General features: G+C 35.2%; 1 protein-coding gene across 1 annotated transcript in view; it reads left to right on the plus strand.

Moving 5' to 3' along the window:
• MYCBP2 (MYC binding protein 2) overlaps positions 1-26,897 on the plus strand; it is a 173,933-nt gene that overhangs the window by 130,412 nt on the left and 16,624 nt on the right. The window contains exons 58-72 of the mRNA XM_030469141.1: positions 7,690-9,333; positions 10,591-10,760; positions 11,444-11,688; positions 12,357-12,521; positions 13,453-13,610; positions 14,000-14,199; positions 15,292-15,441; positions 18,182-18,342; positions 18,804-18,960; positions 19,638-19,862; positions 20,136-20,201; positions 22,099-22,338; positions 22,477-22,575; positions 23,584-23,664; positions 24,781-25,047. Of these exons, the coding sequence (XP_030325001.1) occupies positions 7,690-9,333; positions 10,591-10,760; positions 11,444-11,688; positions 12,357-12,521; positions 13,453-13,610; positions 14,000-14,199; positions 15,292-15,441; positions 18,182-18,342; positions 18,804-18,960; positions 19,638-19,862; positions 20,136-20,201; positions 22,099-22,338; positions 22,477-22,575; positions 23,584-23,664; positions 24,781-25,047 (4,028 nt within the window). The remainder of the gene's footprint in view (positions 1-7,689; positions 9,334-10,590; positions 10,761-11,443; positions 11,689-12,356; positions 12,522-13,452; positions 13,611-13,999; positions 14,200-15,291; positions 15,442-18,181; positions 18,343-18,803; positions 18,961-19,637; positions 19,863-20,135; positions 20,202-22,098; positions 22,339-22,476; positions 22,576-23,583; positions 23,665-24,780; positions 25,048-26,897) is intronic.

Below are 26,897 nucleotides of genomic sequence, written 5' to 3' on the forward strand. Positions count from 1 at the left end.
GTTCAGAGTCATAACGTCAGAGTTTCTTACTCAACTTTACATCAAAAATAACCCTAATACTCTCACTTCAAACTTTAGATTATTGATCCTTTAACATTTAGATCATACAGTGTATTCATAGAATACGAGATCATAGTATCTTATGAAAAGGAAGGTTTTCACTTTTTTACAGCCTGCCCAACAATATCTTGAATCAATGGATTTGTTTATCCAACAGATGTAGGTAAAATGTATTCAGAAACCTACATCCATGGTTTGTGTTTTAATGAAGATCCCGAATTTCAAAGGAAGATTTTTATGTCAGATAAAGTGGAGCACTGGTAGTCTACCAAATAAAATAATATATATGACAGTGAAAAAATTGTCAAGTTTGTATCTGATTTGCAATCTTAGAATTAATAAAAGATCTCATCCAATATAGTTATTTGCCCTTCCAGCAGGGCAAAAATTGTCAAATAGAGCTGGTATACCGTTGCACTAACTATGATTTGATACAAGCACTCCATTCCAAACATTTTATTATCTAGTTTAGCATTTGATGCAAATAATGTAAATTATGCATAGAGGAGAGAAATACTAACATTTTTGTTTTCACTCTCAAAATTTAATAATTATATTGGGGAAAATTTCCCTTTCAGACTTACTGAGTCATTTGCAGATTTTTTAATGCTCCATTTACAAGTTGATCCAAATTCAGGGTATTTTCAGGGAGGCCTATAAAATTATATTCATGTATTTGTTCATTTAATAGTCAAGGAAATTAGCAGGCATATTTGAAACTTAAATAAAACTTCCTAGATTAAACATTTCATTTCAAGCAATTATTCTGTTATTATGATATTTCTTGAAACTTTACGTATTATAAAGTAGTAGATTTATTTGAAATACAAGATTAATTAAAATAGCAAGACAACTGTGCAATAAAAGCCTTCACAGAGAGAAGTTCTGTTTGGTTTGAATTCCGCTGTGTGGCTTTTAATGTGTATTCAGCACTAGTGCAGCTGTACTAGAATTGTAACAGAAACTTTCTCACTCATTATTTCCAAAGCATTTTAAAGCCTTTTGTTATCAAACAGGTAAGTAAAAATAAAATCCATTAAACAACATATCCCAAGGCTTCATATCAAGTCACTTGGATTTTTGCCCTAGACATGCTTACTTTTAGATTCAAATGTGTTCTCTGTTCTTACATGCTTCCTGTAGTAAGGTCAGGTCTAAAAATTAAAATAAATGTTTATATTCAGTAATGCTATATTTAAGGGACTAATGGTAGTCTAATAGTTAAGTTCTGCCAGCCTAGACTAGTTATATGTTAAATACGAATTTTGTTTGAAAGTCTGCCTAAATAGTTTAGTCTACCATTTGTATTTTCTGTTCTTTAAATATCTGTCCTCCTGGGGAGCAATTTTATATGGGAGCATAATTCTTAGGATCATGCTGAATGTCCTCAAGAGCTAATTACGTTATTAAGGTAGGTTTTTTTAATAGGAAGAAAAATGTTGGTCTGATTATATGTTGCAGTTTTTCTTTATAAGACTTTTTAGCTAACTGTTCTTTCTGAAGCATGGTTTCTTTGCTTGGGGTTTGGTTTCCAGATTAATTTAAGAAAGAGGGAAGGGGTTCTCACAACCTTTTGTTTTTAAATGCAGTGTGCGGTTATTTTTTTTGCAGAAGTGCTACAGTTTTGGACAACCACATCCTCAGATACAATACTTTAAAAAAATAATGATGCCTGTGTTATTCTTTTTGCATTACATATGAGTAAACTAACAGGAGTCCTATGTGTTTTGTCAAATAATTTATTACAGAAGGCACATTATTAAAAAATTAGGCAGTTTTGAGCTATTTATCTTACTTAGATTTCTTTGCTAGTTTTCACACATGGACACAAAAGGGACAGAAGCTGAAAGATCACTTTCTTATTAATGGGGACAGACAAAAGAGCAAAATAAAAATGCTCTTGCCATGAATTTTAATTTCTTGTCAGTCTTCTATGCAGCTAAAAGTCAAAAAGAGCTAAAAGAGATGGCATAAGCCTACCTGGAGTTTAGGAACAGCTGTATTGACTTGGAATCTCAGCAAGATTTTTTTTTTTTTTTTTCCCAGAGAGAGTACAAGTTTATTTGTTTCTTCCTTGATAATTTCAAAAAACAGTCCACAATTACTTCAGCCTGAGTTATGGCTGCTTCTGAGAAGTTTGCAAGGTCCTCAGTAGCAGATTAACTCAGGACTACAACCTCCTGTAGCTGTAATGTTTTTACTGGTTGCTTGAATAGTTCGTCAATGAACTTTGTGAAGAGCAGAGGAGATTCAAATTACTGCTTGGATTCTGAGTATAGGTGAAGTGTAGAAGCCTGGAGAGTCTTAATAAAGAGTCTTAAATAAAGATCTCATTTCTCAACCTTTAGCAGTGTGTGCTGAGTCATAAAACTCCTTAGATGTGACATAGAAGGGAAGCAGAATCTTGCTATACTGTCCAGCATCACTTAGCAAAATTTCACAGTTGGCTCTTGAACTCTGACTTTGAGGGGGGTGGAAGTTTGAGACCTTGCAGTCACCAATGTTAGATCTTTATGCTGTTTTTCCTCACATCTGAGTTGCTACTGCAGATGAAGCACAGATTTGTAGGCTGAAGAGGCTTTGGAACCTCCTTCTTAACCTCTTTTGTAAAGTTTTCCCTCTTGTACTGCCACCCCAGCAGCTCACTGAGCAGCTGCACAGCACAACTGCTGCTTCCTGATACATCTCAGCCCAGACAGAAGCTGCAGTGCTGAGGTGCTGTTTGATATGTTCACAGTATTGTGTCAAGCTTTATTTTGAGAATGAATATGGCTTATCACAAATTCAGAAACAAATTAGAATATAATGGAATTGTGTCTGTCTACCCTTACAGCATGGGAATACTTATTTCAGTTATAAATCTAAGTGGCTCAAGTGCTGGTTTTCCAAACCCTACATTTGGGTAATTATAACTAATATTTTTCTAATGCTGCAGCCTATCAGCTTTGCCTATCAGTCATTCCCTTACTATAACTGCCTAAGACTTTTCCCTTTCGACTTAAAAAAAATTGGTTCTGTCCTGGCTCAAACCAGGACAAGTGTTGAAGTGTTCTTCAACTTCAGTATATTCTTTTACTTGGGGGGGGGGGCGTGGGGGAAGAGCAAGTTTTGTCAGTTTGAAATTTGGCATTTTAATTGTGTTAAAAAAGATACATTGATTTTGGGTGCTTGAGAAGTCAGCTAACAGCCCTATTGTAGCTTCCATGTTATTAACAGCGACAAAAGAGGAATGTGTTCTTTTCTTGCTTTGGCAAATAGGCAAAAGCAGGTCAGTCCTTGCTTTCCTCATCATGCAGAGCAGCAGTGACCTTTTAGGAAGAAACCTGTAACTAACTTCCATTCTTTAGTGACATTTTACCAGTCTGTTCTAGAGTTTAAAAAAGACCAATGTGTGGACTAGTTGGTGGCATGTCATACCTCCTGGACTGGCTTCCTCAGAGGAAGCAGGCGTGGTTCTTAAAAGGCTGCATCCTGCCACAGGACTCGAACTGCCTCGTATTGTCTCCGTATTGTGTGGTTTTTCTACTAGAGCTCTGCTCATGTTGAAGGCAAGAATGTGACTGAAGATGAGCTGTCATGAGAGAGCTTGCCTGTTTGTCTTCAAAGTCATCTTTGTTTGGTTTTTTTTTAACAAAAAAGGAATCCATACCAAGAAGCTGGTCCCTGTGACTGAGGATTTACCCTAGACAGATGTACATGGGCAAGACAGTAGGGAGATTATGTGGGAAACTCACTCTCTCTGACCCCACTGCCCCTTTAAAATGACTGAGAAGTGGGGCAGTGTTCTCCATAAGATAGATTACAACATAAAATATAAGGATTCTCAGGACATAAAATGAAGCAAAAAGTGTGCATGCATGACATTTGGTTTAGTAAAGATTTTAATTATTCATAGACTGGAATGTCATATATCAAATTAACATTTTTAGACTTGTATTTACAGAGTTGTGCCTTCTACTTTGTGTTTGGAATTGGAATTAGAATTAAAAAATAACATTATAGGAAAGTAAAATAATAATTTTGAAACTAAAAGTTCCTACTGTTTCCTGACTCCAAATTTGATTGGTGTTAGTAGCCTTTATAGTGAAATTAGCTTGGTTTATATCAGAATTTAACTTTGGACTTTCTGTTTTTTCTTCAGGCAAAATTATTTTTAAGTGCTGATACAGATTTGTTTTCATGTCTGTTGTTAGATAGAAACTGTTCTACTGCTAGCCATGTGCCTTGGTGGTATTGAAAATCTAATTCACATTATATATGAAGTTTTCCAAAATACTGCGTTAATGAAGTGTATTCAGATATGGAAGCAGATATTTTTGGTGGGTTTAGAATGTTTTTCTTTAATCTTTGCAGTGGTTATTGAGACTTTCCAACACAAACACCTTGGTGTTCTATAATTTTCACAAAAAGATGTGAGAATTGGTCATCTAGAAGGACATACTGCAGTTTTAAATAATTACTATCTGAATTTACAGATTAGAAATTCACATTTAAAACCAGACTTCAGTTGAAAACTAGGTACTGCTTTTATAATAATCTGTGCCATATTAGCTAATCTACACATACCACGTTTCTAAACCCTAGGATTTAATACTGACATCACACAAGATGGTAAATTCTTTTAAAATTTAGATGAGGGAAAACATTTTGGAGTAACTGTTTCTCATTTAAAACTAAGGTAGGAGTCTAACCAGTGAATTCAGAATACTTAACAAAGGAGATGCATATCATTTGAAATGCTTGCTTTTATCTTTACTACTTTTACCATTGAATTTTTGCTGCTTCTGTGCAACTGTTTTCCACTGTAGAAACTCCATCCTGCTGCCTTGCTTCTCGTGAGCCTATTTACAAAACTAGTGATGTAGCTGGTCCTGCCTCTGCTATTTCATCTCTCTCTCACAAACTGAAGGGTGGGTATGCATGCCAACATAGCAAGGTTATTCAGATTCTGGCATTCAATTTGTTCATTGTTTTTTTTCTTCTCCTTCCATTGATTTCCATTTCATTCGTTTAATAACGTTTTGAAAGCAATCATTCAGGTTTGGTATTTGTTGGGAGCTCAGCTGATGCAACCATTCAGTGTCGGCCTTCCTGAGTTGCTGCATTTTCATGGTAGATGATCTGTCTGTCTCTTCCTTCTTTAAAAACAGAGAGGTGACAGTTTAATCACATCCAGTAACACCTGGCTTCAAACAATAGGCAAATGGAATATGGAAGAAGAAAGGGAAAAAATGTGTTGTACCGTTTTTTTGCTTGTTTATGTACAAATAAAGCAGTTTGCTACAAGATTATGCATTTTTTTCTTTTGGGGATTTTTTTTTTGTGTGCTTATAATCTAAAATGCTAATTTGAATTACTTGTGTATGGGCAAATCCAAACCTTTTTTTTTAAAAAAAAACATTAAATTAAAAAAATAATAGATTTATTTCTGGAAGCTGCCATTAAACTACTCTTTCACAAGTAGTTTTCTTCCAGAATGTTTTCCTGCATGATACTCACTAGTCATGTCTGTACTTTGAATTTGACACATTGCTGAATAGCTTGCAGTGTTTTGTGTCCTCCAAGGTGACCACTGTCTTTTCACTATTTTTTTTCCCTTATGAGGAATTCTGTTAAAGATTCTAGATAGAGTGTTTTCTCATCCAACATACCTTAAATTCATCTTTTTATTTGTTTCTGGGAAAAGTGTGTTTTAAGTAATAACTTACATTTCTGGATTCATATATCACAAAGTAGACATCTCAAAATATCTCATCAGTAGAACTGAATAACTTAGCTGGCATGAACAAAATGCTTGGACCTTTATTTAAGAAACCTTTCATTATTTTCTTTTAACAAGAACAATATTTTTATAAATCATGATGTAACATGCCATTTATTCTTTTCCTCTTTCTCCCTCATTACCTCCCCCACCCAAAAAATAATTTTAAACTCATAAGAAAAAAGGGGTAAAGACAGATCAGACTCTCAAAATTTATAATGTTTTGATGTTCTGATATTCTACTGTTTATATTTGCCATATTGGTCCTGAATATAGACAAAATATTTCTTCTCTACCTACTATGGTCTGGGAAGCCAGGAGAGTACCTTAATCTTTAAGCTTTTTCAATACGCTGCTATAGGCATCCTTCTATTATCCTGCTGCTCTTTTTTTTATTTTAAGCTACTTAAATATGGAGGTAGCAAAATAAGAATTGTTTTGTAACCTAAGGAAACCTCTGAGCTGCTAAACTTTGCTCGAAAAAGAACATTTGTTTTTGTGTTGTGAGAAGTAGCCATAGGAAGAACTGAGGCCACTCCATCCTTCTATATGTTTTCTAGCATAGGGATGAGGCTTCATGATTGAGAACTGGAAGTTTGGTCAGATCCCATTATGCAGAAGGAAGTAAACACATTTCCCACCTTCAAAGTAATTACTGATGGTGTTGGATAGAAATTGACTGCCTATTCTCTCTGTTCCCATCAGAAATCAAGGTTCAAACTTGAAAATATTCTCAAGTTAATTGGAACTTGTCTTTTTAACAAATAGTTATTTCTTCAGAAATTTGACCATATGAGTGGAAATAACCTTTTAGCGTCTAGAAAAATATAATAATCCAAAGTACTGTGACCTAACTCTGCAAGCTTTACTAGAGAAACAGCTTAAATTAGTTTAACTAATGAAAACCCATTCAAATCAGGACTTAACTACACGTTCAAGATTTTGCAGGGTAATGCTTTTGGAGAGACAGTTTATAGTTAATTCACAACTGCTGCATTTCTTGCCAGTGATTTCAACATTGCTTAATTTTCAAAATACAGTTCTAGAAGAGAGACTGTGTTCACTTAATTATTAGAAGCAGATTGCTTTAATGAGCTACTTATTTGCATATACTTATTTTGAATTTATTTATATTAAGCTACCTACAGTTTTTACAGTTCTGTAGATTGATATATGTACAATGGCAGTGTGCACAGGAACAATAAATTAGTTTATCAAGATAAGAGCACATCATAGACTAGAACTGATGGTTAAACTTAGTGGCTGAAAAAAGTGAGGTTGTGTTTTTGTAGCAGGACCTTGATAGTTTGTGGTCTTGAATGTTGGATACCTCAGATTATCAATGTGAATTGTTCTAAGCATTTTTGTTAAGCTTCATAGCCAATTTACCTTATAGTTTCCTATGTTTCCTGACTCTTGAACATCAAAGAAAATAAATCTGGTAATACATTTGATCTTTCTGCAACTCTTTTGTTGCAGTCAGGCTGACACACACAAATATTAAATAACCCTGGGTTTCTGTTGCAGCTATGATAAGCTTAATTAAATCCTGGCTTTTTACTTAAGGAAGTAAATTGTGCTTCCTTTACAAATGTTTTGTGGAAATAGTAATCTGTCTTTTGATACCTCCAGAGTAGTGTTTTCTTTTAAAATATTTCCTAACACTTGTTTGTATGTATCTTTGGGAGAAGAAATGTATTGAAAATACTGTAGGGGGAAAAAATCCCTATATATTTCCTCTCATTTTTATGGAAACAGAAGTGTGTGTTTGATTTTTATCCTGTGTTCAAGTGTTTAATCCTTGATTTGTATTATTGATGGTACCACTGTCAAAATACAATAATTTAATTCTAAAATATACTAAACAGGTGACCGAATGAATTTCACAGGAGCTGCAAGACCAATTTCTCCAGCAGGAAAATCAGAGATGTCATCAAAGCACAGGGCTGACAGCAGGTCACCCAAGCTTGATGTGCGAATAAATAGAGCTGCTGCTGACCAGAAGAAACCTAGGAACACAGATGGCTTGTCTGCCAGTGAGTCTCTTATGCTGAAATCAGATGCTGCAAAATTGCGGTCAGACTCTCACAGCAGGTCTTTGTCTCCAAATCATAACACTTTACAAACACTAAAAACTGATGGAAGAACAACTACTGGTCTGAGAGCTGAATCTCCAGGGCCTGGAACACGATCGTCATCTCCAAAGACAAAGACACTGACAGGTGTTAGATCTGGTGCTAGCTCTCCACGATCCTCATCACCCCATGAAAAAACTCTACCTCAGAAAGCTCCATCCCCTGTAAAAACAAAGCTTGATCCTCCTCGAGAACGCTCAAAATCAGATTCCTACACATTAGATCCAGACACCCTCCGCAAAAAGAAAGTGCCGCTAACAGAACCCCTAAGGGGAAGGTCCACTTCACCCAAACCAAAAATTACTGCAAAGGATGGGAAACCTGCTACAGAACCTGAAAACAGAGCTCCTTCCCCTCATGTTGTCCAAGAAAATCTTCACAGTGAAGTAGTTGAAGTATGCACTTCAAGTACTTTAAAGACAAATAGCATTATAGATAGCACCTGTGAAGATAACACAGAATTCAGAAGTCTGGACGATGGTTCTAATAAAGTTCATTTCAGCATAGGAAAAGCACCACTGAAAGATGAGCAAGACATGAGAGCATCTCCAAAAGTGAGCCGTAAATGTGCCAGTAGGCACACAAGACCTAAAAAGGAAAAATCTGGCTTCCTTTTCAAAGGAGATGGCTGCAAGTCTGTAGAGCCAGCCAAGCAAGCAATGTCACCTTCTGTTGCAGAATGCGCTAGAGCTGTCTTCGCTGCATTTCTTTGGCACGAAGGAATAGTACACGATGCTATGGCTTGCTCATCTTTTTTGAAGTTTAATCCAGAACTGTCCAAAGAGCATGCACCGATACGAAGCAGTCTTACACAGCAGCCTGCAGAGGAAAAAGAAACTAAGTTGAAAAATAGACATTCATTGGAAATATCGTCTGCTCTCAACATGTTCAACATCTCACCTCATGGACCCGATATTTCTAAAATGGGCAGCATCAATAAAAACAAAGTCCTCTCAATGTTAAAAGAACCACCTCTGCATGAAAAGTGTGAGGATGGAAAAACTGAAACTACCTCCTTTGAAACAGCCAGTCATCACACAATGAAATCCAAGTCTCCTCTTCCATTAACACTGCAACACTTGGTAGCTTTCTGGGAAGATATCTCTCTAGCAACTATTAAAGCCGCGTCACAAAACATGATTTTTCCAAGTCCTGGTTCTTGTGCAGTGTTAAAGAAGAAAGAAAGTGACAAAGATAACAAGAAAACCAAAAAAGAGAAAAAGAAAAAAGAAAAGGTTGAGACTAGGCCGAGGGGAAATCTTTTTGGTGAAATGGCCCAGCTTGCAGTGGGAGGACCCGAAAAAGACACCATCTGTGAGCTGTGTGGAGAATCCCATCCATATCCAGTCACTTACCACATGAGGCAAGCTCATCCAGGTAAGGTTATGCACTTTTTAATTTCCACGTTCATCTGTAAAATACATTGCACACACATGTTTTTGTAGTAGCAACTGTTACAGAAATGTTTGTAGCTGTCTTGTCTAACATTTTAACACAGCTCACTATACAACCTCAACCAAAACTTACACTTAGAAATTATTTACTAGGTGGTTATGAATCTAAGCTTTCAAACATGCTGAAGAAAGCTGGTTTAATCAAGGCCAGAATAATGAGCTGATTTTACAGTAGCTTGTCACAAGCATGCCTTTTCTTACACAGGAGGACTTGAAACCGTGCTGAGAAAATTGGAAATAAAATTAAAAATATTAGATTGGTAAATTGAGAGTTTCTATGTTGCCGAAAGTTTTCTATAACTACTCAACTGTGAATAGCAGAGAACATCTATTTATGTGCTCTGTCAGCTCTGGGTATCAGTGATTTTTTTTTGTTTGTTTGTTTTTGAGTTGAAAATGCATCTTAAAAATACAAAGAATCCAGTTTGAGTCTCTAGACAATTTGTATTGTGAAATACAAACAGAGACTGCCGTTTTGTGTCTCTTTGTGGTTCTCTGATTTTTTATCAGGAATTCATTTAATTTCAGGAAAAGGAGGTAAATCAGTGCTAGCTAGGCTTTATCTTAGCTAGTAACTTGGTTCAAAGGATACCTAGGTTGTGTTTTCTTTAGAAAAGGGGTCACTAATACAAGGGGTTAGCTACAATATAGCTGGTAGTAAGTAGCCCTAGTGACAAAATGCCTTCTGTGTTTTCTAGCTTGTAAAAATAACATTATAATGCCAGTAATTGAAGTTCAGGCTGATGTTGTATGCGCTCACATGAGCACTGTATGCAAAGTTAAAGCAAAATTAGGGAGCTTTATTATTCAGCAGGTATCAATGCCCTGAATCTTCTTGAGAAGCAGTAATCAGCAAAGGAGTGCTCTTCGTTCCCTTTTAAGCTTTGTTATGGGTGTACATTTTTTATGTTTGTTAAATTAGTGTTGGCTAACATATAATACTGACCCTACCATCACTTAGCTGTCTGAGGAGGAAGCTGTTGAAAATACTGCTGGGACACATGGTCATGCACTTTGTGTTTAATCAGTTCAAAGATGCAAAAAAGGAGAAAATTAGGCCTGGAAAAGACAAGCGTTCTTCCGTCCCCCTCTCTGTCCCTTTTATACAGTAATAAGTAATATAAGTATGATAATCCTTCCTTTGAAGTAACTTTTTTTTCCATCTTTTTTCCTGATGTAGGTTGTGGCCGTTATGCAGGTGGCCAAGGTTATAATAGCATTGGGCATTTCTGTGGTGGATGGGCTGGTAATTGTGGTGATGGTGGAATTGGAGGAAGCACTTGGTACTTGGTTTGCGATCGATGCAGAGAAAAATATCTCCGAGAAAAGCAAGCAGCAGCAAGAGAGAAGGTATTCACATCTGGTTTTCACATGTGTGGCTTTCTATCTGCTTAACAATGCTTTTTTTTTTTTTTACAATTTTAAAATATGGCCAGTTTAAAAAAAAAAAAAAGGAATTTCAGAATTTTTGAAGGTTTTGGAGTATCCATTTATGTCACTGAGACAGAAACTTTGTTGGTTACTTCTAACGAGGTTTTTTCCCCTTAGTGCTGTTTTCAAATTTGTAGTTCATTTTTTTATCTCAGTGTAACATCAGCATTCAGTGTAGTACCTAATTTTTTTAAGTGTACGTCAGTTTATTTAACTTCAAATTCTGTTTTGTTAACTGAAATATGAGTACTGTTTGAACTTTATATTTTTTATAATTCCCTTAATGATCTTAATCATCCATATCATTGCATGCCAAACACTAAGCAAAGTGGAGAAATTTTTAATTTTATGAAGAGCAACGCTAATCTAACTTTATTTTTGAAATTAAGTTTCTTGAAACTTTTTGCACATGAAACTCATCCTGCAGCAAGCATCAAAATTTTTAGCTGCTTATTAAAAATCTGCAGAGTTAGAAGTGATAGAAGTGCCACTTTGTAATACAAAATATTGTGTAACAGGAATAATTAAGCACGTTTAGCATGACATTCAGGTGTTGCTGTGATGAAGTACAATATAAATATGACTTTTTTAAATGTCTTTAGATTAAACAATCTAGAAGAAAACCAATGCAAGTTAAGACGCCTCGTGCCTTGCCAACTATGGAAGCTCATCAAGTGATTAAAGCCAATGCACTGTATTTACTGTCACTGAGTAGTGCTGCTGAGCCCAGTATCCTCTGCTATCACCCTGCAAAAACATTCCAGTCTCAGCTTCCCAGTGTCAAAGAAGGAATTTCTGAAGACTTTCCTATTAAAATGCCATGTCTCTATCTACAGACTCTAGCAAGGTAGCTAAAGGAAGTTTATGAATATTTATTTTAATACCCTTCTGTTTATACTGCTGGATGAAAATGTGTGAATAAAACTAAACTGAAGCTAACATAGAAAAATACATGTTTCCTAACTCGATTTGATCTTTGTTCTTCTTCCTCTTGTATTTCTACAATCTTACCCAATTTCTTAGATTGTATTTGCTCCAAGAATCAAATATACCCTGAGTAGCTTTTGGATGCTAAATATTTTTAACAGCAGTTTAGTTTCTTCCCAAAGAACTTAGAATTACCTGAAGAGTTTAACTTCATGTATTTGTAGCAGATGCATGTGCTACTTGTCTCTCTTGACAGTTAAAAATAATAAAAGCAAACCAGATGGCTTGTGCTTACTTGGTATTTCTAACTAGATTTCACTGCACTGTCTCATGTTTATGATGGATGGACATTTGGGCCTGAAATACCTAATGAAAATTCTAAAATATAGTAAGGGGTGGTCCCCACTTGCTGCTTGTTGAAAATGCCATTTTCCACTAATGCTTGTAAGTCACAATCAGCTTAAATACATGAGGTGATGAATAGAATTGGCTGGCTAAAAGTGTTGGCAAAGGGCTTTAGTATATGCCTGTGTTTCAGGAATGTGTTTGTAATCCTTAATACTAATTTAAAAATCTAATTTGATGTAGGCATCATGAAAATTTTGTTGGGTACCAGGATGACAACCTGTTCCAGGATGAGATGAGGTACCTGCGCTCAACGTCAGTACCTGCACCCTACATCTCAGTTACTCCTGATGCAAGCCCTAATGTCTTTGAAGAGCCAGAGAGTAACATGAAATCCATGCCCCCAAGGTACTGTTCTAGCTACTACATACAAAGCTAAAGCTTTACCAGAGCACCAACTTAACAAAAAAAGGAAAACGCTGCTCTAGTTAAGTAGCTGAAGTATCAGATCAGCCCAGATCAATTTCTTAAAGGGGAGCAAAAAACCAAAAATACACGAATCTGTACTTAGAAAAATGTATTCAGTGACTCATATCATGTCAATCAGGTATATTTTCAACTGCTGGCAATACAAGTTTGCAAATCAGATTTGAAACTTCTGACTGTAATTCGTGTCAATTGCTTCTCTCCAGAAAAGTCTTAGTTTTTCAACCCAAGTGTGAAAAAAGTTTGTTCAGAAATTGGTAAGGACTCTCATCATACCTTAGGAAAATTTATCCAAAGTCCTTACTTCAGGCCTACACATTTCCGTATAAGACAAATACAATTTTTTCACGAATCTCTGGAACTGAAGAATTGATAAGAGAATTGATACGGTCAAGGATTTTGTCTTCTTTAATAAAAATGACTGTGGTGCAGATTAATGGCCTTTTTGGAAGGAAGTAGCTGATACCCTCCTTTCAGGATTTCATTCTGAAGGGCAGTTTGAATAGGAGGGAATTTCATTACCTTATATTTATTTAAAACAAATGTTGCTATTTTGTTCTGTGGGTAGTAAAAATACCACTGAAGAAATATAACTAAATGGTATCTAGGACCAAGAGTACTAGGTGGTTTCTGTCAGATTAAACCAGTTTCTTAACTCACTATGTTTACTATGATCCAATTCAAACAATTACAGAATTTTTTGTTTTGCCAGCGTAGAAGAAGGCTCTTAATCATCTTTATGCAGTAGTACCACTGTCATTATGAAACGCATGCGTTTATTTAATATTCATTTACAATTCAAGTATGCCCTATATGTTCATTAATGTCTATAACTTCACCGATTTCTTCGTAGTTTGGAAACCAGTCCAATAACAGATACAGACCTTGCGAAGCGCACAGTTTTTCAAAGGTCATATTCAGTTGTTGCATCAGAATATGACAAGCAGCACTCGATTTTGCCAGCGCGTGTAAAGGCAATCCCGAGGAGAAGAGTCAACAGCGGGGATGCGGGTAAGAGCACAGCCATCAGAAGCAGTGAAAAAACATTCAAGAATGTGACACTGGATTTGCAGTTCTTCTTGGAAACTGTAGACAAATGTAGTCTTTTATAAATAGATGCAATGGATTTTTAGCTCTTTGTTAATCTACAGAGGATTAGCCTAAGAACAGCTCAGAATTGCTGTTTTTCTGAAATGCGTGGTGCATCTTTTCTGCTTGCTATAAGTTAGAGGTGTTTTCTTTTTCCACGTTGCTTTTTTTAATGCAGTTTTCTCATAGAAAAAAATGAGCAAAAATACCAATTCTAAAATTGTTCTGTGGCTTTTTTTTCTTTTTCTGTGGCTATAAAATTAAAATGCACAAAGAATCTAATGTACACGTATTTTTATGCTTTTGAATAGAAGTGGGGTCCTCTCTCCTGAGACATCCATCTCCTGAACTTTCTCGGTTAATCTCCGCCCACAGCTCTCTTTCCAAAGGAGAGAGAAATTTCCAGTGGCCAGTATTGGCATTTGTTATACAGCATCATGATCTGGAAGGACTTGAAATAGCAATGAAACAAGCCTTAAGGAAATCTGCATGCAGAGTCTTTGCCATGGAGGTATTAATGTACTACTGGATCTTTTATGATTAAAATAAGACATGTAAATTCTTTCTCAGACTTTTCAAAAATGATTTTTGGATAGGTTAAAAAATGATGATTTTGTGATATTTTAAAAGTTTGCTTACTTGTATAATTAACTCCAGGAGTTATGAATGCAAAATTATTGGCTGTAGACTTTCTTCTTAATATGCCTATTATGTAGAAAATATCTGATAAAAAAGTATTGTTAAGGCTGAGAAATCAATTATGCACATACTGTTTTCTCCTTGCCATTCCTTTTCAAACCTTGTATTAGGTATTCTGTTGCTCAGAATTGTTATGATGCTGGTAGCATCTGGATATTTCACAGCCTCCTGAGATGTTTGAATGTTACCCCTGTTATTTAGCTAGACCAAGAGATCTATTAAAAATCAGTTGCCTCAGTAAAAGCTGCAAGAAACATCCTGGTTTTGGTTTATTTTTTCTTTTTTAAGTTAATTTTGTATAGTGTCTTCTGTAGTTGTACATAGAATGTGTGTTTTTCAGGTGTTTGTAATGTGTGAAAAGACAGCTGGATTTTCTCAGACAAAGTAGAAAACACCTTTACTGTTAAAGCCCCACTGATCAAATTTCCAAACATCAACATGCAAAAGTATTGCTGCTTTTAGAAAAATATAAGAATGCTGCAATCTTTATTTTTTTTCCCTATGTTAATTCTTTTTTAATTGGAAAAGACCTAACAAGGAAACCAAATCTCAACCTACAGAATTCTAAATTAAAAAGGAGATTTCTTTTGTTAACCAATTTGAATAGTAAGGAATGCTTCCAACTCGTCCTATACTAGTCTCTGAAAATACATAACAACTTGCTTTTTAATGCTTAAAGCTTTTTTCAAATAATTTAGGTTTGAACATGTTTCCTATGAATTACTTTGCTATGTCCTCTGTAATAGCTGTCATTTTGATTAATTATTTTAACCCCAGAGCAATGTCTTGAAGACTTCTGTGTTGTTATTTGCCAGTACACGTCTTCACAGAAATGGTTTAAGACATTGTTTTATTCCAGGTTTGCTTAACCAATTGATAACTCCTTGTGTGTGTTTGATTTTAGGCTTTTAACTGGCTTCTTTGTAATGTCATTCAAACAACTTCTCTTCATGATATATTATGGCATTTTGTGGCCTCTCTGACTCCTTCACCTGTAGAGCCTGAAGAAGAGGAGGATGAAGAAAATAAATCAAATAAAGAAAATGCAGAACAAGTAAGTGAGGTTTAGCATTCCTTTTGTAAATACAGTATCTCTGTGAATTTCATAGTCAATTTAAAAATACTTTTATTATATGTAAAAACCAAACCAAAACGCACACAAAAAACCCACACACACTCAATCTGAATTCGTTGAAACAGAACCTTATTTTTGGAATAAAAATTCTTAGTCTTAAATGGTAGATGAACTCTTTTGACAGTCAGATAAATTTTTCTTCTTAAATCACCAAATTTTTTTTCAAAATCACCAAATTACAGTCTTTTAATGCATTATTTCTGTCAGTATTCATGGGAAAGAAGAAGAAAAAACCCCACAAACACGTTGCTAATTCAGTAACAAAATATTTACTGTTTGCTTTTTTTCTGCCTTTGCCCCCCAGAAAGATGAGAGAAAAGAGAAAATCTTTTTCAGAGCTTTGTATAGTCTTCATTGTCTTTCAGTGCTCTAAGAAAAGTCTTTTCTGAAAACCTATAGTTACTTAAGTAATTCTATATATATATAAAAATAATTGCATATAAAAGTAACTATATATGCCCTAGTTACAGTTGGTTTAGTGATGTAAGAAAAATCTGGAGTTATTTCTGAACATCCCACTCCTCCAAAAAGTATTTTCATGCAACCTCTTCTGCATTTAGCTAATCAAAAACATCATGTCCACAACAAACAGCTCAAAAAAACGTGGTAGCATGGTTAGTAAGGCCAGGGTAGTATTATCACTTGAAGTTTAATCCAGATTTGAATTTAGAAGTCTGAAATGTGTATTTTAAGCGTGGCAGCTCCGGTAAATTGCTACAGTTTTTTAGTAAGCTACTTTAATCTTGTCCTAAACTTTATGTGGGATATAAACTTTTCCGTGTTGCTTTATCACCATGCAGATTTATAATTCTTATTTATTTATTTTCAAGTGTGCCAAATTCTTGTATAAATACATTAAAGCTGATCAGCAGTAACTCTGTGTTTTATACTCTGAGTATTTCTGTGCTTGGCTCCTACAATTTTTTACCTTTGATAATTTTACATCAAAAGCACTACGAGAGTGAGGGAAATGTGTTTCCACTGGTCCTTAAAGCTGGTCAGCCTCCAAAATAAGAACCTTTACTATGTAAAAGAATAAATAAATTTTGTCTTACCTGTAGTTTGGATAATTACTACTGAAAGATAAAGGAATGTTAAAATCCAACATTTTAGCTCTGGTGGGACTGTTGCTTCTCTTCTAATGGAGGGGAGGAACTTAAAAAAATTCCCCACGGTCATTTGCCTAGGATGAGCAATTTTATGGCATATAAGAAACTGGCAACAGTTTTTAGCTAATGTTAACTATCACTCAGGTGGTACATATTCACATCATAACCTCTTTCTTCAGTAGTCTGGTCATATTGTAAAAACACCCATATAAATATACATGCCCAGTGTAATAAAACCAATGCTCTTCAGTGTTTTTCCATGACTGGGATTAATTTTCTTACATAGGAAGTATTTTTACATATTCTTTTGATGTACTGGGACAGGGTGAGAAATCCCAGTGATAAATTCTGTAAAATTTATGTAAAATAAAAGGATGGAGAATGCTGGGGATCTAGAAACACAAGTGGCTTAGCACCTGAGATGTAGTTTCAAGGGCAATGCCCTTGCTAAAGTGAAAACAAGATGCAAGAATTACTGTGAAATAAGTTGTGGAAGGAACAGGGAAGCAGGATTCTCTCTGTGTAGATAGGATCCTTGAGGGGAAGGGGAATCCCTAGCCTTTGAATTTGTTCTGAATAATTTATATTTAGTGTAGAGTTCAATCTCAGTCTTCATACTTCATATGCTGAGTGCTCTTGACAAAACTACTCCCTCTGGGAAAATACAGAGAAATGTCTGGTTTGAAGATTGTTGTCTAGGTAAACAGGTACCAAAAATTAATTTCAAATAGCACCATAAAATTTCTAGAAAGTCCAACAGTCGAGGTCCAAGGGAAATATACTTGTGCGACTATGCATAGATAATTTAATGCGTTTAAAATAAAAAGTCTGAATCGGGCTTTGGATGTCAATGTGTTGGGGGAACACAGCTGGGTTCTTTATTTCAAGGAGAATCCCATCTTATTTTTAAAAGCCGAGGAAGCAGTTTGTATCCTTCATAGATGACTCTTTCTCTGCCTTCTGAAATTGGATATTGTGATCAGAACCTCCTTCTCTTTCTCTTGAACTCTTCCCCATGATACAACTTGCTGACCCCTACCCTCTTTGGTCCTCTGCCACTGCCTTCATACCCACTGCCCAATTGCCCTTGGCTCCCAGGGAACAGCCTTTCTGATACTTACACACCTTTACTAGGAATCATTCTCACCACTCATGAGTGGTGACATAAATGTGACTGATAACCTAAGCTTAATTAACAATTTTGTTAAGATTGGGTTTTCCTGATCAAAAAGGTCATTAACAGCTGGAGCATGTTTTTTCTGGTTGCATTGCTTGTTTGTTGGAAAATTATTGTAATATGATGGTTCACATCTTTGAATCAGGAGAAATATGTGGTAGTATTTAGTATACTTCCTGAATTCTTTGCTTAGTGTTCACATATAACTTGTTGTTGTAAAAATTCTCAGGCATGAACTGCTTTGAAGTTCACATTCATTGTGGAATTGTTGCAGTTATTCTTAAGCCAAATGTCATTAATATTTTTATTGCTATTTATTTAACCTTTTTTCTCTGAAAGTCTCTTAACAACATAAAATTGCCTTTCATCTTAGGAAAAAGATACAAGAGTCTGTGAGCATCCTCTGTCAGACATAGTGATTGCTGGTGAAGCAGCTCACCCATTACCCCACACTTTTCATCGCCTTCTGCAGACAATCTCTGATCTTATGATGTCTCTTCCCAGTGGTAGTGCATTACAGCAAATGGCCTTGAGGTAATCACAAAATAAGAAAATTCTTGAAAGGCTGGAAATGTTGTAACATAATAGATGAAAGGATTTTGCAATGTAGATAGGAAGTTTGAAACACCTCTGTGTGCATCTGAAGAGGAGCAGGTCTATCCTTATGCAAGGAAAGATATAAGTTAAAGAGTATGCGTGTGTTGATACGTATAAATAAAAGCATGAAATAATTTATAGATAAAAAATATTTGCTCCTAAGTTCTCTACTGTATCCATTGTGAAAAAAAAGAATGTTACTGAGTAATACTGTAATACCTGTGTGTAGTACAAGGTAGTGGAATACCTTATACTCAGAAATCTGTCATCTGATTAGCAGCCTTAAACTGAAATTCTTCCTGTGTATCACTTAAATATATAAATTGAGTAATAATTCTGTTCACTGTATAAGTACAAATAATTTCTCTACTTAACATTTCAAAATCCACTGGTTTCAGGTGCTGGAGTCTCAAATTCAAACAATCTGATCACCAGTTCCTGCACCAGAGCAATGTTTTTCATCATATCAACAATATTTTGTCTAAATCTGATGATGGAGATAGTGAAGAGAGTTTTAGTATCAGTATTCAGTCTGGGTTTGAAGTCATGAATCAGGCAAGTATTCCACTGCTTTCTCAGAGATCAAAAGCAAACAGCCTGTACTTCCTTTGATCTCTCTGTTTGAACTGAACTTTTTTATTGCAAAGTCATATTTTCTTGAATATATCTCAGTTTGGGATCTTCTTGCTGATAGTCTGGTTCTCATATTTAGCTGTAGCAGTTCAAAAGTTGACCCTAAATCTATATGTCACTCAAACCTAAATTTTGGAGCAGTGCTTGTAAGTACTTGTTTGCAGTGTTTGGGGCTCTCTTATAGGTCATTTAGGCAGTCATTCAGTTAATTGAGTTAATATTTAAATCCTGTGTACTTCCAGTTCTTACTTTCTTGTGTATTTTGTTTCTATTACTCTTGAGAAGCACAAGTAAATACTCCTGATAAATGTCTTTGAAGTGTTTTATTCCATTTATTAATACATTTAGGTATTTACTAATATACTCACCTATTAGCTATTAATATTTCCTTTTGTTTAGAGGGACGAGTGATTTCAACAAATAAATGCCAAATTTCTTCCTTAATTCAGGGAACATATTCCTCAGAACAGAAATGTCTGTATGCTCAAAAAAAATTAAGTACTGCCTGTATTTGGGGGTTCCTTCAGTTATTTTAAACACTTGTATTTTGTTATTTGGATTTTTAATGCTTTTATTTTAAATGCTTTTATTATACACAGGAACTGTGTATAGTGGTTTGCCTGAAAGACCTCACCAGCATTGTTGACATCAAAACTTCAAGCCGTCCTGCCATGATCGGTAGTTTGACAGATGGGTCCACAGAAACTTTCTGGGAGTCAGGAGATGAAGATAAAAACAAAACTAAAAACATCACAATTAACTGTGTAAAAGGCATCAACGCACGTTACGTCTGTGTTCATGTAGACAATTCCAGAGATCTTGGGGTAAGAGGAAAGGGAAATGTATTACTGAAGGTGCACAGTCAAAATTGTATAGATTTATCACTCAAGAACCACTGGTTTCATTGTCCAGTTCAGTTTGTCATTCTAATTTGGAAGCTGCTTTGGAATTCTTTGTCCCTTGGTTTTGATCACTTTATAATTTTATGTTTTTCTTTTTGTAATGAAACAACTTGTCTTTTACATTCCTGCTCTCTTAATACAGAAGAAATACAGTGGTCCTTAGTGTTCTGGTCTTCATTTGCTTGTCTGTTACAGAACAAAGTGACTTCAATGACCTTCCTAACTGGCAAGGCAGTAGAAGACCTCTGCAGAATAAAACAGGTAAACATTTTAAAAGTTGACATTGAAAAATTGTCAACATATTTCACTGTATATAGCAGATTTTCTATGCAAATAGTTTCAGTTTCTTATGGTAGATAAATTATTTCATAAATATCATAATCTTGGAAAATAGCGTATTATTAATGACAGAGTTGGATCATATGTGCTGAATATTCATGAGGTTTTTACACTAAAGCAGAACAGGGTAGTATAAATGGTCCTTAGATTTATTTTTTTTTTATAACTACAGCTGAAAGGATAAGAGGTCATATAGAAATTTTCCAAGAAGAAAGGACAATTAAGGTTTCATTTTATAAGGTCCAAAAAGCTGATTTCTTCTAGAGTCTCTGAATATACCTGAAATAATTCCACTAAGTAGCATTATACTTTGTTAGATATACTGATGCATGGCTTCTTAGCATTCCACTATCTGCTTCATGGAATCATTTTTCATCAGAGAAATGTATCTAAAGCATTAACTGAAGCAGAACACCATGAGAAAGTAGAAAATCAGTAATTTATGTTCAACTTGAGTTTTTCTAGTTATTTGGTCTAGTACACATTTATAGTGTACTGCCATGTTAGTTATTAACACCAAGTAGCTGAAGACTACCATTTTGGGCTCAAAACTGTACTAGTTTGATTATTGACAATCAGTGGTAAAATTCTTCAAGAATGAGCATTGTTTTGTTACAGAGAGGTGGTTTGCTTTTCTCTTGATATTCTCTGAGTCTTCAAGGCAAAGATACATCTCTAAAAGATGTTACAAATTTGAAAAACAAAACTTTGGTGCAGTGAGCATGTGCTAAACAGTGAAGTGTGAGTGTGTGTATGTACATAGACAAAGTTACTGTGTGTGTATTAATCTGTGAGTCTGTATATATAAAGATGTAAAATACAGACAGACACATGCCCCTCTTGAAGAGCTCTTTTTTTTTGTGAGAAGATTGACTTGACGTGTGTGGCTATCCAGCTAAATCAAAGAAGGCCACAGCAAAGCTCAGGCACTGGACTTACGATCGTTCATACAGCTTGTTAGCTTGTTACTCCCTGGCCTTGTTTCTGTCTGCCTAAAGTGCATTTTTCCAGGGATGCTTCACATCCAGAAGACAGACAGGACTTAATTCAACTTTCCTTCCTCTTTGCCAAGTAGCCTTCTTATACTTCTTCATCAAGCTTATCTTCAAACACACCCACATACTACACCCTAAATCATCCATACCCTGGCTCATGGTATTTAAAAAAACCCAACAAAGCTGTCTGCTGCAGCACAGTTCAATGCAGACACACTGAGAATCAGCACAGAAATGTGAAAGAATAAACCAGCCTACGGGTATGAGATCTGTTTTCCTAGAGTCTTAAAATTATTAAGTCCTGCATCTCTTGATAAGGATATCAGAAATTGGCATCCACAGGGTTACAGGTTCTTTGGTAAGGAGTTCATGTGAATAGGGATGGAATAATGATTGGTAATCGTATGTTATATTTTCAGTTATGGTGGCTTTTTTTAATTAAAAGTAGTGAGCAAACATTAGTTCAAAACATTTTTTTGAATATGTGAACTGTTGGTTGAAGGATAAGCTGGACAGGCCACTATTTCTGATAGTTTTGAAAACAAAAAATAAATGGCTATATGTATTTTTTTTAAGTTTTAGAATTATTTTTTTCATCTGAATTCATGAGGTTGAATATTTTTATAATTAGACATGATAGTCTTGCTGCTCAGAATGAAAATTTCATAGTACTTCACTGTATTTTTCATAGTTATTTCACTGTATATTTTCATAGTATTTCACTGTATTGGTTCCAGTGACATATGATGGGTTTATTTTAGAGGTAGGTGACTGTTTTAATTTGATGTACTGTCAGTTCCCATCTTTATATTCCTGTTTAATAGGTAGACTTGGATTCCAGACACATCGGCTGGGTAACAAGTGAACTTCCAGGGGGTGACAATCACATCATCAAAATTGAATTGAAGGGTCCAGAGAACACACTGAGAGTTCGACAAGTGAAAATTCTGGGGTGGAAAGATGGTGAAAGCATTAAGATAGCAGGCCAGATTTCTGCTAGTGTAGCTCAACAAAGAAACTGTGAATCAGAGACGCTGCGAGTATTCCGACTCATTACATCACAGGTGGGATTTTAATGAGGTACTATATGCTGAAAGTTATTATAAACTGTAGACTTTCAGTGCTCTGTGTTTTAATGATAAGTGTAAAATCTGCACAAGTTAGTCTTTCAGATAAGGTAATTTTAACTGTCTTTCTTCCAGGTATTTGGAAAACTCATCTCCGGAGATGCTGAGCCAACCCCAGAACAAGAAGAAAAAGCACTATTGTCTTCACCAGAAGGAGAAGAAAAAGTACACAATGTATTTATTTGTGTTCTATCAATAATACTTTGCTGAAAAAAATTATCCAGCATGGTTTTCAGTACTTGTCCTGTGTCTTCTGCTACGTAATTTTGAAATCAAACCAGAAGTAAAAGTCAAAATTGCTTTTAAAAAACAATAATCATAATCAACTTTTTTTTATTAGCAAATGATGATTGGGCTTCATAGCAATGGTGGCACAAATTAAACCTCCAGTTACAGAATTACTTAGCTGCAGTAATGGTCAACTTAAAAGTCCTTGCCTATTATTTTCTGCCTCAAGTGTGGCTCTGTTGATGTTTAGAGAAAAAATATTAAGAAATCACACTAGTATCCTTTTACATAGTGTACTCTACAGTTTTCCATCAATGATTAGTTTAAGAAATGATCCTGAAAAGGTGACTATATCTGGACTGTCATGCTTAATAGCTAGAATTGGACTGTCCTCAATGAAATTAACTTCATTTTTCAGATGAAGTATTGCTTGGCTCTGCCCAGTACCTTGTAACCACGAACTCCGTGACTACATTGTAAAAGTGTATTTTTCTCATATCTGCTGCTAACTTAATTAATTGGTAGCTTAATTATGTGTTCCCTGTTTCTTTTATTGTGGAATATATAAAAGCACATTCCCTGCTCTGCTTTATGAGTACTTAATGATTGATTCTGTTAAACTACACGAAGCTACAATACCCACTCAGGGGAGTTGGAACAAGATGATCTTTAAGGTCCCTTCCAACCCAAGCCATCCTATAACTTTAAGAGGCTGAACCTTCTGTAATTTTACTTCACTTCTTTGGTGTACTAATCATATTATTTTATTTCATGCTCAAATTTCCTCTTCTAAAGAAAATAGATATATCTAGAAGGTGTTTATTAACCACAGTCAAATTGATCTCTGTAACAGAAAGCTACAGACTTCTAGAAAAATGTTTGTTGCTATTCCATGTTAATTGCTACAGTAATTAAAAAATGTTCTTAAAACTAATATTTATGCTTTTTATGAAGGCAACATCAGATGCAGACCTGAAGGAGCACATGGTAGGGATCATATTCAGCCGGAGCAAACTGACAAATTTGCAGAAACAGGTTTGTTCATTCTAAGTGCTTTGAGAATTAAATGTTTCTGTGTTGTAATAAATATGCAAATTTTCAGTTAATATAGTACCTTTTACTTGGTACTTTAAGTTCTTTTGTTGCTCTTTGTAATCTTTTTTATATATATTTTAAGTACTTCGAATGTGCATTTTGTATGAAAAAATCTGCTGAAATTGACACTGAAAAAGTCTATTTTACTATGATAAAAAAACCTTTCCCATTAGACTTTGTTTAAAAAGAAACCTTTTTGAAATTAGTTGAAAATGGTAATTACTAGTGTTTGCTGATAATAATAGTGTAATAGTAGATCTTACCAAATTATAGGACAGATTCAGTGACAATGTTTAGGTTCTTAGTTTTGCACATTTTCTCCCAATTCCTGTTATCAAAAACTATTCAGGTTTTTCTGAACAACATAAAGCAGTAGTTAGAGTACATTTTATTCTTTTGAATACTTTATTCTAAAAGTATCTTTTATATTATCTTTATTACACCAATCACAAGACAAATGTTGCTGTGTAGACTTTCACAGCAGTACAAGGGGTATTAGAGTAATTTTGAAGTTTGTTAGGTTAGTAAGTCGTTCAGAATCAACTTTTTTGTCACCTGTCTTCAAACTTTAAAATCTCTTAAAAATACTTTTTAACATGCTATTCATAAAATGAAGACATGATTTCTAAATTTTTTAAGCTTCCTAAATAGTAAACTAAGCAAAGAGAGTCTTTCAATATGTCTCTTCTTTTTTTCTTTGTGGGTGTTCAGTAAATATATTTCTTGGAGGGGTTTTTTGTGTGTTTGTGGGTTTTTTTAACCTGGGTTCTCTATAAAAAGCAAGTTAAAATTCGGGAAGTATAATAAAGACTTATTTCAATAATATTTTCCAGAATGAAGATGAGCAAACTCAGTATTAAACCTTCAGCTCTTAATTCTGAAGAACTGAATTTGTACTCCGAATTTAAAAATTAATTTTATTAATTTAAATGTATTATTTCATCACAGATGAACTTTCACATTATAGCTATAGTTACGAAGGTTTGTAAACACAACCTCCTTCACTTTCTAAAAGTCTTTTAAGAGTTACTGTGTATTTGGAACCTCTGTGTGTAGGTTTGTGCTCACATCGTCCAGGCCATACGGATGGAAGCCACCCGTGTGCGTGAGGAGTGGGAGCATGCCATATCCAGCAAAGAGAATGCCAACTCACAGCCTAATGATGAAGATGCTGCTTCTGATGCTTATTGCTTTGAGCTGCTCTCAATGGTTCTGGCACTGAGTGGTTCCAATGTAGGCAGGCAGTACCTGGCTCAGCAGCTGACTCTGCTCCAGGACCTCTTCTCACTGCTACACACTGCTTCTCCCAGGGTGCAGAGACAGGTCAGTGCTGGCTGTTACTTGTCTGCTTTGGTACTCCTAGAAAAAAGTCTTCAGAAATCCTATAATTGTGTGCATGATCATGACATATGCATTTAAACTCTTTTGTGAAACGTAATTTTGGGGTATCACTTCAAAAATCTTTTCCCCATCACATCGTCCCTATGTTATGCAGAGGGGAATAACTGTAAATAAAGCACCTAAATTTGTTACTGCAGTCATGAGGAGAGGGCAAGTAGACATTTATGAACACTTCAAAACAAATCCCAGAATCTCTTTTTGTAATTTAAGTGTCAGGTTTGGGGCTTTTTTCCACAGTTTTTGAATGGGGTTAATATTATAGTTTTGTGGGTTTGATATATAAATACATACTGCAGCAGCAGCACACTTTGACTGTATAAAATTATTCTTAGGACACACAAAGTGTTGAAGAAAATGAAAGCTACAGTTATGAAATTAAAGCAAACTTACTTTTTTGAGTGGTTGTAATGTTTCATCTCCAAGAGGTAGAACTGAGATGTAGGAACCCAAAATTTCTTAATTAACACTTAACATCATCATGAGCCTAAATCAGCAAACTGATCTGAATTGTCTGAGTAGTAGCACTCTTCACCTTTCTTGGCCTTACTCTGGAGGATTTTGAATAGGGCAGGATAAATTGCTTTCTCAACCTCATCAGAGGGACATAGGGTTTGCTTGGTCAGGGGTTGTTGGTGAAATGATGTAGGATGCACAAGAGCAATCAGTCATTTCTTTGTGTCTTAAGCATGACCATACAGCATTCATTTTGGAGTGATGTTATAAAGGATTCTTCAGTGAACCATACTTTACAGTATTCAGTGAATCTTACTTCATGGTAGCTCTGCTCTTTAAGTTTTCAACAGATTCACCCGTCTCTTATGTATGTTCAGGTATTTCCTTTCTGTCACAATAACTAAGAATTCTCTTCTGTAAGAGGAAAATTCAGATTCTGAGATTGAGATTGGCATTGCCTTGTGATTGGCAATACTTAAATTTAGGCCAGTGTTATGTATTACATTCCAAAAAAAGAGACTTCTTAAAGTTCATGTATTGCATTTGTCTATTTATAAAAGCATCATCCAGAATTACTACATAAAATTGGAAGGACCAGAGGTGCTCCTTTTAAATGTCAGCTGTTACTTTCCCATTTCTCAAATATATGAACTCTAAAAGCTGATTTATTATTTATTGCAAATAAATATTCTGTATAAAAAGCAATTAAGTTTTTTTGGTGTGGAAAGAAGCTAATACAGTGGCTGCCTATTTTTTGGTAAGGTCTTTTACCACTTCTTTATGGGGAAAGGGTCTGAGGGAGAGCTACAGAGATATCTCCATTTATATGTACTATATATACATGTACTTCAAATCCCAGTAAATATTTGCATGGTTTGAGGAGGCCATAGTTAATTCTTGCACTTTTAATATTATGTTTGACCTCGAGGCACAGTGACAGCCAGAATTATGGGACAGTTAATGGCTGTCATGCTAAAATATGGTAATAAATGAAGCAGAGGCTTCAGTGGTTGAGATGAGATTTGAAATTAATAGAGCGTGGCTGAAATGTCTGTAAAATGGACAGGATCTATAAATCCAGTGCTGTTTGAGTATTTCATATGATGCATATGTAACGCCCATATAGGTTGTTATAGGCAAGATAAGAGTTTTTTAGTTAGCACATGTTAGTGATCTAGCAGGAGTCCTTGCTGTCTTTGTCTTGCTCTCAGGTCATGAGTGTTGTAGTGTAGGACCAGGCAATTCCATTCTGTTCTTGATATCCTCAGGCAGAGCTTTCATATTGGTGTCTTTCTGAACTAGAATGATGTCTGAGTGTA

Source organism: Calypte anna, chromosome 1, assembly GCF_003957555.1.
Source record: "Calypte anna isolate BGI_N300 chromosome 1, bCalAnn1_v1.p, whole genome shotgun sequence".
Taxonomy (NCBI): Eukaryota; Metazoa; Chordata; class Aves; order Apodiformes; family Trochilidae; genus Calypte; species Calypte anna.